Consider the following 18,222-nt stretch of genomic DNA (forward strand, 5'->3'; position numbering starts at 1 on the left):
TGGATTAAAATAGGTTTTTCGGAAAAGGAAGACAATCTGTTTTTTTTCTTTTTGCATAGTGGGTCAAAAAACAAAAAAGATGAAAAAAATACAAAGCTGACAAAACAATAAAAACACGAATTGAAAGCAGTGAATTTGCAAAATGAATTCAGATAAAGCAATATGAAATTCAGAGCGAAAATAAAAATTTCAATAGCAGTAGAATAACGTTCCCCAGTTGTCATACTTGATCTCTTTTTCAAGTATGCACGTTGGTATATTGTTTTTGGAAACACAGAAACGTATAAAAAAATACAAAACTAAATCGACCTTCAATTTCGTATGGAATCGCTTATTATCGCCATCGCCATACTGCACTGAGGATTATTTTCATACTCAGAATACTGCTCAAATTAACTTTGTTTAAAATGTTGCTTTCCAGTAAAGCAAGGATTAGGCATGAAGAAAATCAAAAACATGGAACCGACATTAATTAAGTTTTTTCCGAACCCATTCTTATCGTTATCGGTAACCTAGAAGCCGTACGCGAACAAGATAAACCAAAAACAAACAAAAAAACCCGAAAGCCGACTCGAGTTCCCTGTGTCCGAAAATAGCACCGCATTTTCTGGGACGAGTGCAATATTATTGTTCCCATCCCATCGCCAGGCACCAGCAATCAGAGCCGGGCCAGCGCAACGGGTCGTTGTCAGATTTCCATAATTAGTCCCTATGCTGTTATGCATATGACAAGCCCCGGGGGCGTTTTGTTGTTGGTATCGCCGTCGTCACCACTCGTCACCACTCGTCACCACTCGTCGCCTCATTGACTGAGACAATGTGGAGTAAAGAATTTGCATGGATGCTGATAAGAGCTGGCTCTCTCTTTCTCTCTCTCTCTCTCTGTTTCACTGTCACACTCGGATAGCGGGCGGCCTCTTTTTTGTCTTTATCTCGATCCTTGGCTTACAGTTAATTGAATGTCAGGATTTGACACTTTCAACGGGAGATTAATTAAGATACATGTCGATGTCGCACTTTCTTGACTTTCCACTTTGCCCGCCCGTACATCGTCGTGCAGCTGTTCAAACAGCGATGTAATTACTGCCGGTTCCGCCAACAACCCACCCGCCCCGGGGAGGGGGCCCACAACGGGCCAAATCTACTATCCCAGAAAGGGACACATGGTGAAAACGGTTCGCCGTTTTATGTGTGCCTTTCAAACAACGAAAAACCGCAACGTCAAATTTATTTTCGATTACAAAAAGAGACGAAACGACGTGTAGAAAAAAAGTTTGAAGAAACTTTTCTTCGGCTTGTCCTACGACTCTGTAACAACGGCAAAAATTAGAGCCTGCCCGTAAACCGCAACAAACGTTGCAACATATGCTCTGCGCGTCTCTTCCTGCAGGCGACCGTTTTTCTTTTTGTTGTTGTTGTTTCTTCTGTGATGTATCATAAGCTCTTCAAGGCATCCTTCAAGGCATCCACGTTTTGTGATCGGTTTCAATGTTTCGTACTGATCTTCAGCCGTCAATTCGGATCAGACGGAAGTCAATTCTGATCCCAGCATCGCGACAGTCAAATTTCCCATCCAATGTCCAATAAACAAAAACACAATCCCGCAAGCCACTTCCAAGCTCACAGCTCTTTTCGACTAAATACCGATTAGAAAATTACCTGGTCCGAAAGTTGGCATTGTATTGAATGACCAACATTTATTCTAACAACGTTTCGTGTTGTTGTTCACAGGAAACCCATTTGGGCTGCCCCCCCCCCCGACCGAGAATGGAACCGGCTCGCCAAGAGAGACAGACAGAGAGGACAACCCGTTTATCGTAAACCGAGCGAAAAGTTATGTAATTGCCTCTTTATTTCGTGCATGTGACTAGCAATTGGGCTCTTCGTTTCGTTCCGTTGGCCGTTTGCAAAAACAGAAGAATCGGCCACCATTCGGAGGGGGGTTGACCGGCACCACATTCAGTGGAACAGTGGCTTGGAAAAAGGATATCCTCGCGTTGAATGTCCGAGTGGACCGACGGCTCTTTTCATTAGCCGGCCGGGTCCGGACCGAAATGGAGATTTCAGTTTCGTTTTCGAATTATTTATGCCGACTGATGCAAAGTGCAGTATTTTGGGATCGTCCTGCTGCAGCAGCAGCAGCATCAGCAGCAACGGTAGCAGCCCATCTCCGGTTTTAGATTTTAACGAGCCCACACAGATCAGATCCCTGCAATGTTCCATTACCGAACACCCACCGAGAATACCGAATACTATACTCGGCCGGACGGACGGAGACATCGGGTCCGGTGGTTTTGGGTGGGTTTTTTATCTTACCTGCTAGTCCAGTGCTCCAGAACCGGATCCTTTTAGATGCCAACACTCCGGGGAAAACAACCAACCGGGCTTCTAATGTGACACAAGCAACCTCCTTCGAAAAACAAAAACACATCAGAAGAACCAAATTAAACGGTTGCATTTTTAACCAATTTTGTGCATCCGTATTTTGGTCATTATTCGAATGCTGAAGACTGACTGACGACTGTCAGCCCCTTTTGCAGATGAATGACAGTGGGGATGGCTACGAGGGGATGTTGAAAGTAGATCCAGTCCCAAATGTGTTGATTTCAATTTTCCGGTTGAAAGTTCACAAGCTTTATGACGAACGCAAGCATCTCGAGCTTGTTGAATAGAAAAATGACACAAAGTTATGAACATGAACTTAGCGAAGCGTCAATAGGTGAATAATTTGTTGCTTATTAGTTACGGCAATTTTAAATTTGTTGTTCGATTTTTTTTTTTAGTATTTCGCTAAGTTCATATAAAGTTAATGAAGCACCCCTCCCAAACAAGATTGAAAACAAATCGAAACCCAGTGGATAGTTTGTTGCTAATTAGTTACGATAATTTTGAATCTGTTTTAATTTTTTTTACTGTAACTTATTATCAACTTTGGTAAAGTGCTTCATTATCTTCATATGAACTTAACGAAGAAAAAAAAATATTTAGAAAAAAACTACCGATCAATTTAAAATTACCGTAACTAATTAACAACTTGTTAGCAACAAATTATCCACTGGGTTTTGATTTGTTTTTAATCTTCTTTGGTAAGGGGTGCATCGTTGACTTCACATGAACTTAGCGAAGAACTAAAAAAATGAAAAAAAAAACATTTAGCAACAAATTTACAGTTACCGCAACTAATTGGCAACCTATTGTCAACAAATGATTTATTTAGTTGCGTTATCATCGACAAGAGGTACCTCGTCTAGTTCACGTTCATGAAAAATTTGTTGCTAATTAGTTGCGGTAATTTGAATTCGTTGCCTTTGTTTTTTATTTGACTATTTCGCTAAGTTCATATTAAGTTAACGATGCACTCCTCCCAAATAAGCCTTAAAACATATCGAAATCCAGTGAATAGTTTGTTACTAATTAGTTACGATAATTTTGAATTTATTGCTCAATTTTTTTTCAGTACTTCGCTAAGGTTATATGAAGTTTACGAAGCACTCCTCCCAAATAAGCTTGAAAACAAATCGAAAGTGGATAGTTTGTTGCTAATAAGTTACTAACTAGTTACGGTAATTTTGATTTTGTTACCCAATTTTTTTAATTTTTCTTTTTGCTGTGATTGATTGGCAACAAACTATCCACTAGGTTTCGATTTGTTTTCAAGCTTATTTGGGAGGGGTGCTTCGTCAACTTCATATAAGCTTAGCGAAGCACTCAAAAAATTTACGAAAAAAAATTGAGCAATAATTTAGAGCTCCCGTAACTAATTAGCAACAAATTATTTGCGTTATTATCGACAAGAAGTACCTCGTCTAGTTCACGTTCATGAATAATTTGTTGCTAATTAGTTACGGTAATTTTGAATATGTTCACAATTTTTTTGGCTATTTGAGTATTACCCTAAGTTCATATGAAGTTAACGAAGCACCCTTTATAAAAAAGCCTGAAAACAAATCGAAACCCAGTGTATAATTTGTAGCAAATTAGTTACGGTGGTTTCGAATGTGTTACTCAATTTTTTTTCGTGTACTTTATTTCAATCTGCTTATTTCAAAGGAGTGCTTCATTAACTTCATATGAACTTAACGAAGTACTCAACAAAATAAAAAAAATATTGAGTAACAAATTCAAAATTACCGTAACTAATTAGCAACCAGTTATTCACCTATTTGAGTCATCATCGGTGATAAGTACTTCGCTAAGATCATGCTCATTAGAAATTTGGTAATGGAAAAATAATTATTAGAAAGTTACCATTTAGGGGTTAGCCAATTTTTGTGCTAGAACACATAATCTAATTTTTTTATTTAATAAAATTTGTATTCAGGCCTGTTTGCGAACAAGCTGTACGTAGTCAATTTAACCCGGTTTTTTGTTAGTCTAAATAATTTGTTTATTATTAGGTACCGTGGTCACGCTTTTTCTTGGAGGAGAGGAACTTCCATTTCCATCCTGCGAGGTATGAAGGGCGCTTTGTTCGTGACTCGCTTCAACATTCGTTGCTTCATTGTCGCTATTGTTGTTGTCAAACGTATTGTGGTGATTTCCGATTTATTCCCGTTTTCCTTTCGCTACCGTTTTCCGCAAGTACAAATCGCTTGCTAAACTAAGAACTTCTTGACGAACTTCGACATCTTCTGCGTCCGGAGGTTCTCGGGAACATCACAGGATTTCAGTTTTTGAATGGTCAAGATTAGTTTCTAAATACGTTTTCGAAATACGAAATAATTATTTTTTCTGTTATCTAAGTATCGCATTTATGTTGCAATACATGATCGATCAAACACTGAGCCTGCGGAAAAAGGATAAATTTTTTACCTATAATTACCATCGAAATCTTATGGTTTTCCATTGTAACGTCGCAAATTCACGTTTTACATAAAATTGTCTCAATTTGCAAAAAGTAAATGAAAAAAACGATGATTTTTCTTGAATTGAAATTAATTTGAACTACTAAATTCTGCATCTCCTGGAACGTGACTTCCAGTTTAACCTCCATTTCTCCCATTATGAAAATGAAAATTATAACTTTCAGGTGAGTTATCAATCAAATCAAAGTTTGGTTCGAATTTTTTCCCTTTCTATCAGTGGCGTCTCGTGGCAAAATTTACGGGTTGTGCACTGGTTATATCAAATGTAATACAGTAATTACAGTTTGTTGTAAGCGAAAACTAAAGATTGAGGAATAGATATTCGCTTCTGTTTTACAATACAAAGAAATATCGACATACTTTTGGATGGAATATTTTTACTAAACTTTTTTCGTATCATCGTTACAACAGAAGAAATCCGCGCACTGCACTTCCAGCAAATCTGTCAAAACCGCTTCGACAGTTGAACTTAGATTTTAAAATTTGTATGCGAACCAAAAATCAGTCTGGTCAAGAAAACGCTCTGTAGGATACTTTGATTTGCCTAGCAATTTGAAGACTTTGACTTCAGAAATCTGTAAAAATTTGTGTAGCATATTCAGAATATGTGAAGCTCAGATTAATATGTGAACCTGATATCTCTGGAGACATCAATTTGTTTTCAACTGCCATAAGCATAAACCACCGAAGCCTCTCCTGAAGGTGTGCATGCATACATGTTCTCACTCATGTAACGTAACTCATGTGCTCGGAAAAGACACTAACACAGCGACAAGAACTCGGTGCACAAGGCAAAGTGCTCAAGCTCAGGGAGCCACAGCATTGTGATATGAAAAGATCGTTTGACCAGCAAGCGCAAGCAGCTTAGAGTGAATTTTGGCGTATTATGCCGTGGATATAACCGCTCATTATTTCCTATTCGGTACAATCCGACGTGATTTCATCTAATAAATAGATAAATCTAAAAAATGATAGAATGCGGATGGGGATGCATTTAGTTCCTTTGATTTGACCGGTTGTGCAGTGCACGAGATGCACATAAGGACGAGACGCCACTGCTTTCTATTTATCGTTTCATTTGACTTAAACATTGCATAAGAATTCTTCATTACCAACATAGACAATTTGCATCACCAGTTTACACTTCGGACCCTATCCTAACTTTTGAAAAGAGCCTAGATAAATTCCTAGAAAATTTCCAAAAATATGTATCTCCGACACGGTAGGTTCAATTGACTCGATGTATTCGGCAATATTTTTGCATTTGAATTTTTTTCCGAAAATGAAACTTAAAAACCGAATATCTCAAAAATATTATTTTATTTTTCAATTTTATGGAAGTCGGACTTGTATAGGACTATCGGACCGGTTAATTTGAGTTTGATTTTATGAAAATCTGATATGATGCGGAGGTTTTATGCCTGCTAGAGAGGGAGAGAGTTTGCCAAATTTCATCTCCATCAGGCTTTTCTCTGCTTGCAAATAAATAAATAAATAAATAAATTTATTTGGCCCCAGACTATCTTGATCTGCAAACTAGACAAATTTATTAGCCAATTAAAAAAATCTGCTATTATTACTTGTGGAAAAAACCACCGTTTTAATCCACCTAGTGGTGTAATGATTCTCATATCTTTTATATTCTCATATACATATAATTGTGTGGTATTATTTAACGTTTTTTGCTTTGCCACTTCAAGACACACCCCCACAGACTCAGCTCGACGAACTGTGTCGAATGATATCGGACACTAATTTCTACCAGTCGATTTTGCAAGTAATTGCACAACCTTTTAATATGAGAAAGGCAAAAATATTGCATTCTGAATATCGATTCTCTTTATAATCCGATTCGATTATACTTTTGAATCTGCAACATAAAATATGCTTTGTGATTGGATTTTTTTTGTTACAACTATCCTTATAAATATACCGGCTGCAAAATCGCGAAACAAGGAAGTCCAACGCGTGAAATTTCAAATAATTTTCAAACAATTGTAACGCATCCGAAAATTTGCTGTGCATCAGCTGGTGTCGTTTTTGTGTTTTCTTTACCACGCGTATGGCATCGAACGCAGCACGCCGTGTGCTTCGTTCGTAGAGGCGGTATTGTGTTTTCTTCTTCCGTACCAGCTCATATACGTAACGGTGCGCTTTATATGAAGGTGTGGAATTTGTGGAACACTGAGAACCCTGTAGCCGGAAGTCGGATCGGGATGAAATTTATAAAAAAAAATGAAATACTTTTATTTGAAACTAATTTGGCGAAAACAATTCAAGCCATCGCTGAGAAAAATGAGTTCGTATTTAGAGTTTGTAAACAATATTCTCGATGCTTCGGGAACCGGAAACCCGGCGACTGGTAGAGCCGTCAACTGACAAGGCACATCGGTTGGATGCTTCATCGATCGATGCTCTTCATGCTGTTATTCCAGAGCCGGAAGTCGGATCCGGATGAAATTCTGGACTTTTGTATGGGACCAAGTAACCTATTATTTGACACTAGAACTGTTAAAAACAGTCACTCCATCTCTGAAAAAAAGTGAGGAAGTAATTTGAAATTGGAACTTTTACTCTAATCACCCACCGGATTCCGCAACCAGTAGTCAGATTCGAACAAAATTCAAGATCTTTGTGTAAGACTACACATTTCATTCGAAATATCCCGATATTTATACAAATCCAACTTATGTGAATTAGTGATGGCGAAACGACAATTTTTATTAAACTTGCTGGTAAATTTAACTAGTTGGCAGACCTTGTTAGTTAGTGGGTATATGCATCTACTTTGGGAATACTAGTCCTCGGTTTCCACTTCCGAAAGCACCGGTTATAGTAAAGAAAAGCTCCAAAAACGCCTCGATTTTCCAGCAACGGTTAACCCGATTTCAACAAATCATGATTCAAATTGAAGCTCTCATTGTCTTAAAAGATACTGTGCAATTTCATCCAATTCTGACTTCGGGTTCCGAAATTATATGGCGGCGAGTATCGAAAATTTCAAACCATCATACAAAATGACGATGCAAAACCGGAACGCATCGGTACGTGCTAGTAAGGAAGAAGAAAATACTACAGCCTAGCACACAGCGTGCTTTGTTCACTGTTGTATAGAGTGCAGGGTTATCACATTTGAATTTATATTAAATTGACATAACTGTTTTCAAATTGAAAAGGCTACGGTTGCTTATACCCAAAAAAAGCTTTATTTAGATTTTATTCAAGTATGAAAAAAAATTCTTGATAGAATCTTTTAGTGATGTTTTTTTTCAATTATGGAGGCTTTAACCTTAAATTTATTTGCCTCTTCGAGTCAGAAAAACTTTTTAACTCTATGTGCGGGGTTGGGGGTCGAACCCAGGTGGGCCTCGTGGAAGGCATCGACTAACCCATCACGCTATATCCGTTTCCTTAGTAACGTTTTCGAAAATGGGTCAAAAGTCATAAAATCGTCCAAAAAATTTAATACTTTTATTTTATGTTTGTCAGTTTTTTTATAAAGTAATGACATTGTTTAACGAATGAATCTATTTAAATGAAACTTTCACAGATCGTAGATAAAACAATAAACTTAAGCCAATTGTATAAAGATTACGAAAAAAAAATTTTCATTTCATACAAGTTTTCAATTATTTGCTGGCCCATAAATTTTTCAACGGATTTAGATTGTACGATGTTCTGTTGCATAATGATATATTTTTTCGTTTTCCAAAATGTCCAGAACAATTGATCTCGAAAATTGTATAGAAAAAATACGAAAAAAATTTGTTTCAAACCGAGATATCACAGATTCAAACAAAATATGGTTGCTTTAAACTAGAATATGGTCGTTCCAAACATATGTTGGTTGTTTAAAACAAAAAAAAGGTTGAATCAAACCAGAATTGTTGTTGTCACTATATCAACAAAAACGTTCATTACAATTTTTCGGAATTCATTAATTTCTACAATTTTTTTCTGCGTGATAATAGTGATTCGTGTATTGTCCATTTTTGGAACAGGTCATTATTTTATAGTTAAAATATATACTATCAATAAATTAAAAGGGTTTTCTTTGTTTGGTTCACAACAAAAAGCTAACACTACTTAAGTCTTCAATACTCCCTCGAAATGTAGACTACGACTGTAAGGTCTGGACGTTGGATGAAGCAGATCTTTGGACGAGTGGATTCAGCACTTCATATTCAGTTTGGAAAAAAGGCAGTACGCAAATATGGTGATCTATAAAACTACGACCGATTACAGTCGGCTGTACACGTATCACGAATGTCGGGAGGGACGTTTGTCCAGCTCTGGGTTATTTGTTGTGTTTAATATGTTTATGTACTTCGGACTCGGATTAGAGTTATAAATTAATTTAAATAAAACAAAATCACTTAATCGATCAAACGATCGTTTGATAATGAAACGTTATACTATCGGCTCGCCCGCAATTCAAATATCAGATTAACAAATGTAACATCCAACCAAAACAACGGAAACGCCACAACCCAAACAGTGCCGCAAATACGTCGACCGCAGAAATGCTGATTCGCGGATTGTCCACCCACACGCACAAACGCACCAACACACCCACCCATACCAGGTAAACCACACGGACAACTGGCACAGCATCCCATCGTACCATCGCTGTCCTCTTCCGTAGGTCCTTGCTAGCGGTGACGGTGATGGTCAAGTACCGGAAAAAATAAACTATTTCCGTTCTATTTTGCAGAACCCCGAAAAACCGGTCCCCGATGCCACGGTTTCCAAGGACGTCGCTGGAACGTCGGGGACGTCGCTAAACGGACAGTGGTTAATGTTGCACGGCTTCCGAGTCGCGCCCATTCACGTCCTTTCGTGTTTTTACAGTTGCCTGCCAGTGCCAGTGCCGAAAATTTGTGGGTCATGAATGAATGCACATTCGGTTGCGATGCTGACGGCAAACGATTTTTCAATGCCGGCAAACAAAATCGATTGACTGACGCGTTCGTTTGCCGGCTCTCACCGGAAGCAGAGCGGAGCGTCAGGATCGAGAGCTAGGTGCGACTAATAACCTAATCAATCTGTCAAAACAGACCGCCCCGAGTTCATCAGAGGCGTTAGCGAAAATAAAGGATACCGGTCCGGTTTCTATGAACGGGTAGCATAAGGAATACGGTGGTGGGTAGCAAAAAGGTGAAGGATCGATTTTTTTCTGGGTCTTCTGTTTCTTTGTTCGATACCTGCATAATTGATTCCGAGGGTGTTATTATGCCGTGTTGTGTCGGAATAATTATCACACTCCAAGCACACGGTAGGATTCTTTGGGTCTATCTAGGGAGGATCGGCTTCAAACGGGAAAATAAGGATTTCTTTCGCAAATTACATCGCTGGATGAGATATAGGGTAACTGTACCAATAATCATTTAAGTAGTTTACCGATTACTCGAACTACGATGTGATCTTTGATCCGATCTCACCTAAACTAGAGGTATAAAAAATATTCGATGAATAGTTCAGCTGCAGTGAATAAGTGTGCGGTTACCCTACGTACTTTCTTATGAATGTTCGGAACTGGCTTCGAGTAGGAGTTGTTATGGATCGACTGCATTGTTCTATAAATTGCTATTGTAAAGTCTTGAATGGAGTTTCACCCAAAGTCTGCTACCATGACATGACGGTATAGGTTTTAAGAGTTGATCCGTAATTATTTTGATTTCTTCCAGTAGAGAAGACTTCTTCCAAAGACTAGATTCTACGAGTCAATCGCAATCAAGATTAGGTGCTCTATTCCGGTACTTTGTTATTAACACATCGTTGATATTTCCACTTTTCCTATCAAGGAAGCCGTGGTCATTGGAAAATTTATCTTTCATTCTACACGAATATTTTGTAAATAAACTTGAAAATTGAGGAATTATTAATAGAAAACAAAGTAAACAAGAAGAAACTCACATTGGTTTATGTGACCTTATAAAATGTTCACGTCAATTTGACTAAATACAAATCCCATACGGATTACAATGCCATAGACAACTGATTTTCAATGGGTTACCATTTGATTGAAAATTCAGAGGTTAAAAAAGCAAATTTGTATGTTCACTGTTTTGAGCAAATAAAATAAACCAGAAAACTAAATTTAAATTTGTTAAGCTATTCGCTTTATTTAAAAATTTTTAGAACTATATATTTTTCAAAATGCAGTAACTAACCTGTCATGCTCTTTTGAACAGTTTTGCTGCTATCGTCAATCGGCAAATAACAATTAACGACTATAACTTTCACTTCAGATTGAACTATGAACATATTTGATTCTCATATTTTACATTACCTATTTCACTAGAACTTTATCTCACTTCCAAATAAACCCATGAATTACACCGTGACTCACACAAATGAATGCAACATTCAATGGTTGCTTCGATTACCAACACAATCGCTTCACCACCCGAAAAGCCTATTTTTCGGGGAACACATTTTTCTCCCAAAGGAATTTTCCACACACATTTTCGCACCAATTAAGGAGAACGAAAATACCCACTACCACTGAGGCCAATATCAAGGTAGCCATTTTTTCACTACAGCAGCACCACGCGGAATGCACGAGGAAAAAGTTGGTCCAATTAAACCGATTTTCATGACCGATCGAGTCGCGGAACCGTATTTCACTGCATTTTATCGAAACAATCGTAGCCTTTTTACCGAATTCTTTTTATAGTTCAATGAACTATTATCCATTCACTAGTTGGAAGTTGAAAAACGTGATTAATCCACCTAGCAGTGAGATGATACCTTTTTTTATCAATACGCATGTGTTTTTGCATGGATATTCTTAGGTGTTTTAGTTCTCATGACATTATTTTAATTATCGTCGTTTTAAACGGCAAATTGAGATTTTAATCACTCATTACCCTGTAATGCCGAAACTGCAAAACATATCGAATTTCAATCTTAGCGTGTGACAATCGATTGAACATTCCATGAGATGTCGAAGTAAGTTCCACTTTAGAGTTTTTCGTCATTATTTATGGTACTTCCAGAGCCGGTATTCAGGAATTAGCATAGCCCAAAATGATTCGAATGGCCATAAATTATTACGCCAAACAATTTACATGAAATTTATAAACTCATCATGTGTAATTCCAGAATCGGATAAAATTCACCGATTTTGTATGGGACCTTAAGTCCTGTAATATTTGTTTTTAAAGTTCGAATTGGTCTTTTTTGAGAAAATGATTGAGTTTTGAGAATCGATTCGATACTGGAACCGGAATTCTAAAATCGGTGTAGCCGAAATCAGTTAAATTCACCTGAGGAGTGTGTAGACATCTTTGAGAAATTGTAGTGCGAATTAAAATTTGGGGGTACATTCCGAATCCAAAAACGAATACCGCTCAAACTGAAATAAATTTATTTGGTAATCGACTATCCAAATCTGCAAACCCGATAAACCTGATTAATATATGTGAAATGCACATTTTTATACTAATAACCCTGTATCTCCTGAACCAGAAATCGGATCTGACTAAATTTTATAGGATTTAAAGACCTCTCATTTGAATCATAGATGATTCTTAGATTTCATTTGAATCTTAGATCGGTTCAGCCATCTACGAGAAAAATGAATTGCATTATTTTAATTTCGTTTTATATATCATCCTGTGGTTCCGCAATCAGAAGTCAGATCCAAACGTAATTCAGGAACCTTGTTTGGGAGTATACGACTTTTCATATGAATCTGAGTTTGTAGAAAACGGATTAACCATCTCCGAGAAAATTGAGTGAAATTATTTGTCACACACGCATTTGCTGATCTCGACGAACTGAGTCGTATGGTATATGGAAGTCATGTTCTTCCAGCATTTATTGCTGTAAATAGTTTAAATCAATATAATTATGGAATTACTTCCAACTCGATAATGCTGGTATCATCTGGTTTACATATGCCATATTCGAAAGATTATGTTGCCAAAAATGAACCGTGCTAAAATTGGTCCGAGGCAAATTGTCATAAAAAAGGATGCTGTACACAGTCTTTTTGGTACTTAGAAACAATTATATGTAACAGTATAAAAAATTGTGTTTCATGTTGCTCCCAAGCATTGCTTTTTCATACAGCGCTCAAAATTCCTTCTACTGGAATAAGGCTTACACAAAAATATCGATATCTCCGTTAAAAATGGACGGATTTTAACAATCTATGGCTTGTTGGATAGGTATTACCGAGCGAAATCTAAGTCTGGAAACATATTCTGTTTTCAAGGTCAAATGTGACAGATACTGTCAAAAAACTGAAAATTTTGACATAAAACTTCGTATAACTCAAAAAGTAAACATCCGATCTCAAAACCATTCAATAGCGTTCTGGGTGACGGAGAGACTTTTAATTTGCGACTAGTTTGATCAAAATCGGTCCAGCCATCTCTGAGATCTCGACCTCTTAGTTGACAACACACATACAGACACACACACATACACACACACACAGATATTTGCTCAGTTCGTCGAGCTGAATCGATTGGTATATGACATTCGGCCCCCTGGGCCTCGGAAAATTTTTCGAAAGTTTGAGCGAATTCTATACCTATTTTTTATATATATACAGGGTGATTTTTTAAGAGCTTGAGAACTTTTTTAAACAATAAAACGCATAAAATTTGCAAAATCTCATCGGTTCTTTATTTTAAACGTTAGATTGGTACATGACATTTACTTTTTGAAGATAATTTCATTTAAATGTTGACCGCGGCTGCGTCTTAGGTGGTCCATTCGGAAAGTCCAATTTTGGGCAACTTTTTCGAGCATTTCGGCCGGAATAGCCCGAATTTCTTCGGAAATGTTGTCTTCCAAAGCTGGAATAGTTACTGGCTTATTTCTGTAGACTTTAGACTTGACGTAGCCCCACAAAAAATAGTCTAAAGGCGTCAAATCGCATGATCTTGGTGGCCAACTTACCGGTCCATTTCTTGAGATGAATTGTTCTCCGAAGTTTTCCCTCAAAATGGCCATAGAATCGCGAGCTGTGTGGCATGTAGCGCCATCTTGTTGAAACCACATGTCAACCAAGTTCAGTTCTTCCATTTTTGGCAACAAAAAGTTTGTTAGCATCGAACGATAGCGATCGCCATTCACTGTAACGTTGCGTCCAACAGCATCTTTGAAAAAATACGGTCCAATGATTCCACCAGCGTACAAACCACACCAAACAGTGCATTTTTCGGGATGCATGGGCAGTTCTTGAACGGCTTCTGGTTGCTCTTCACTCCAAATGCGGCAATTTTGCTTATTTACGTAGCCATTCAACCAGAAATGAGCCTCATCGCTGAACAAAATTTGTCGATAAAAAAGCGGATTTTCTGCCAACTTTTCTAGGGCCCATTCACTGATTTGCAAGCGTTGCTCGTTAGTAAGTCTATTCATGATGAAATGTCAAAGCATACTGAGCAAATAATAATGCATGAAAATCATAACCTCAAAAAATCTGAGCAAATACTAATGCATGAAAATCCTAACCTCAGAAAAATCACCTTTTATAAAAAGGTAAAAACACGCACCGTCAACGCGACAAACGAGTAATCGAACGTCCGGCCGGATTTGAACTGAATAAATTTCGCGACTAGTGATGCCAGGTTACCACGCAGCCGATTCCGATTATTTCAGCATTTGAAACCAGAACAGAAAACGAATAGTTATTATTAGTTGGTTTCTATTTTCTTTTGTACATTTTTTTATCCTTCTCGCGCTTTTATATTCAACAGCACCATCATCTAACGCAAATCGGCCAACACATTCAGTTATGACTAAAACATAAGAATAATGCACCAGATTTTATTGATATTGCCAACTGCAGAGAATTTCAATAAATTTCAGTTAAATTTGATTGTAGAAAGTTTCAAAATACGAGACAATCGAACCAGTCTTAACGAACTAAACTTTCGAGTCTTCGAGTTTCTTTAAACGTGAAAACAATAAGGTGATGCAATCTCTCAAACTTTAAACGTGAATGACTCTTTAGATTCCATTAGATTCATTAAAACAGATACATAAGAAATTCTGTTTACTATCAAATAATTTTATGACATCAAATATTGCGTGAAAATTTAAAAGATCTCAAAGAATCAGAAAAATTTATAAAATGAAACGAAACATTCACTATAAGCTAGTTTTAAATACTTGGGAAAGATTTAGAAGCTTTAAGGATAAAAACTACTTATTTGACACTAAAGTATGGTTTTGTTAACGTTAAAGTCTAATACGTTTCATTAAATTTTCTTCATCTTAACTCCTACACACTTCGATTTCATTTTGTTGTTCAACGAAAATTTTCGATAAACAACCTATAGTTGGAATAACCAACCATTTTAATTCACAGCATGCCCATAAAAAGGATGTCGTTTCGGGAGGGGTCCTCAGATAAAAGGGTGTGTTTTTAACAGACACTTTTCCACTGCAACTATCTCTATTGATTTAAATAAAATTTGTGACTGTGTCCGAGAGAAGACACTATATTTCTTAGCATTTACTGTCAAGCCATTTCTATCACCATTATATTTCTAAACCTTTTAAATGTCAATTTCTAGAGCACAACAAACCACAAGACTTGTTTTGATGCGATTGATTTTGAGAAGAAATCCAAGATAGCTCCCTTGCTCCGATTCGCCATGCAACGTCATGGCATTACATTCCTTTTTCTTAGCGTATAAAATCATTGCATGGCTAGTATTATGATTCTACTGACACTGACTCGAAAATTCTACTGGTTTGTAAGATCAGCGCCGTATGTATTGAACCGCTAACCTGGGCGATCCGATCCATGGAGAACGTAGAACATCTTCTAAATTTGTATTATTAGCTGATGGTCATGCAAACTTACTTTGGTTATACTGGTTTCGGTTTCAGATTCCGGGAGTAGCGGTCTAAAATTCGAAACTCACATTGATTTCTCAGACATGACTTGAGGCTTGGGAACAGATAATAGTTCAAGGAAGCCAAATCGGGTAAACCATTGATTGTAAGGCCATTTTACAGCGATTTTGGTCTTCAATTGCTCCATCATTGCACGATAGCATTAGCAGAGAGAGTGTTTTGAAACATTGTTTAGCGCATTCATTCATACATTATTTGGTTTAGATTGCCGCATAATTTAGAGTGTATCGATTACACTATTCTTTCTGATCATGCTTATATGAGCCTGTCTAGTCTAACTATTTCAATTCGAAGATAGAACTGATTCTATCAAGAATACCTGTCGATTTAAATATTTCTATAGTTCCACGGTGAAAGGGCCTAACTGCAAATGAGAGACTCTCTTTTTTTACTGTTTCCAATATAAATCGGGCGCTTGAGGTTTCAACTCAATAGTTATTTGAAGAGTAAGACGTCAAATAGAAAAATCAACCCGCTAAATCGCGAAAGAAAGAGCGAACGAAAAAAAAAAGTGTTTTGGAGTTAGGTCCTTTTGTCGTGGGACAACAGATTTCATACATATTGCTCTCTTTCAGTATTTGCCAAAAATAATCAAAGAATTGACAATGAAGAAATTGAGTTTACCACAACCTTATGTATTTTGTAAAATGTTTTATGAAAAAATTTTTTAGAGAAGGCTTTCTGTACACTGCATTAGATGTAAAATAAATTGGACGCTAACGAAGACTGCAATGAGTTTGGTGTTGATTTTATTCAAATGATTATTGAAACATCAATGGACAAATGATTGAGAATCATGTTGATGAACACTTTTTACTCTATGTTGTATTGATTCCACGTGCAGAAATTTACCCTGAGAATACGTCAAGATGTAGACATTGTCCACACCGTGCGCGAAGATGCCGTAAAAATTTCACTCAACATGGCTTCAAAGAAGGTTCATTTCGGTAACTAAAGTTACAAGTCAATAATTTTAATCGACAAAAGATAGCTAATAATTTATAAATCTCTCACGACTTGAACCAAATAGCAGTAGACATGGCATTAAATGTTTTGATTGACATGAATTCAAATAGTGGAATAATGACTCCAGTCAAAGCTTTCATTATCATCCCATGCCAAAAAAATCGTTCACCAAGTTGATAGTGAAATCCCAAAAATGTATCTTCAGTAAATTACATTAATCCGTAGATTCGCAGAAAATTTCCAAATCCGCAAACCTACGAAGAATCCCGACGTTCTGGCATCGCTGTTCGTACCGTACGCGATGACACAAACGAACGAAAAGAACCGTTAGTTGACCGAACGAATTGAATCGTTCTTTCATTTCCGCTGCTACCGTTTAGACTTTCTATTCATTGCCCATAATTCTCGGTTGATCTTTCAAAAGGCCGTAAGAGAAAGGTCATTATTTATATTACAAAGCACGCTTACTAGCACACTGAGAAAAAACATGACATTCGAAATTGCTCAACGCAGTTTAATTTTGCGAATTGTTGGATATAACTTCTTCGAATAGAAAAGATAAACAACATGCTCTGGACTGTTCTAGTTCTATATACATAATTAATTAAATTCAACGACGGTGAATCTAGGTTTAAAACTGGCTTCAAACAAATGGTTTGACAACAGCGAGGATGGAAACTGGGTTAGATTTGGAATCAAGCGAAGATGACATCAATGTAGTTTGTTTGTTTGTTTATTTTAGCCCGGTTTTAACCTATTGGTCATTCACCGTGAAGCCGTTTATGTTATCATTCCTATTATCCAAATCACCGTTAGCCGTAATTATAAGTGACAGTTTATCGGAATTTGCATCAATTCAACTATTAAATGTATTAAACTTGCTTTCTAGTTCAAAAAGACAGAGTGAATATTAATAAACAATTCCTGTATTTAAAATGTGATTAGAAACAAGAATTCCGAAACAACAAATTGGTAGTGTTTATTTGTTTTAAAATACTTAGAAAATATCGAATAAGATTGTTCTATGAAATGGAATAAAAAGACCAAAGGTAAAACTTGTAAAAAAACGAGTATTAAGAGAAGTACAGTAACTCAACTGACAGGCAATTTTGTTACTGAACTCGATCCGTAAATCATTATTTTTTTTACAAATTCAGGATTGTATTTACTCAAGTTGAATGTATTGAAATAACAGAGAAATGTGAATCTGCCATAGTATTAAAGTCTCCGCTAAACAATACCATTCTAAAACAACTTCACCTGCTACCATTTCAGATATGCCTCAACTGCGACCTCCGCCGCTCCACCGGTTCCTCGAGCAGCCAGCATTCAGCCACTTCCCGGCCCGGTTCAATTCCAGTTCGAGCAAAGCGTCCCTCAATACGTACAGTGCGGGTTCAAATCTTCACCACGGCAGCAACAGTGGCAGTTCCAGCCTGAACACCAGCGTCGAGTCGACCAGCGATTACAAGCCGAACATTACCCTGCCAGGTTAGTTGATCTC

At 37.1% G+C, this 18,222-nt stretch overlaps 1 protein-coding gene across 5 annotated transcripts in view; it reads left to right on the forward strand.

The window, feature by feature from the left end:
- The window catches only part of LOC131426194 (protein lozenge-like), a 114,482-nt gene that overhangs the window by 67,569 nt on the left and 28,691 nt on the right, over positions 1 to 18,222 (forward strand). For all 5 annotated transcript variants that reach the window (XM_058588736.1, XM_058588737.1, XM_058588739.1 and 2 more), the window contains exon 5: positions 17,994 to 18,209. In XM_058588736.1, coding sequence (XP_058444719.1) covers positions 17,994 to 18,209 — 216 coding nt within the window. The remainder of the gene's footprint in view (positions 1 to 17,993; positions 18,210 to 18,222) is intronic.

The sequence above is a fragment of the Malaya genurostris genome, chromosome 1 (genome assembly GCF_030247185.1).
Source record: "Malaya genurostris strain Urasoe2022 chromosome 1, Malgen_1.1, whole genome shotgun sequence".
NCBI classification, from domain to species: domain Eukaryota; kingdom Metazoa; phylum Arthropoda; class Insecta; order Diptera; family Culicidae; genus Malaya; species Malaya genurostris.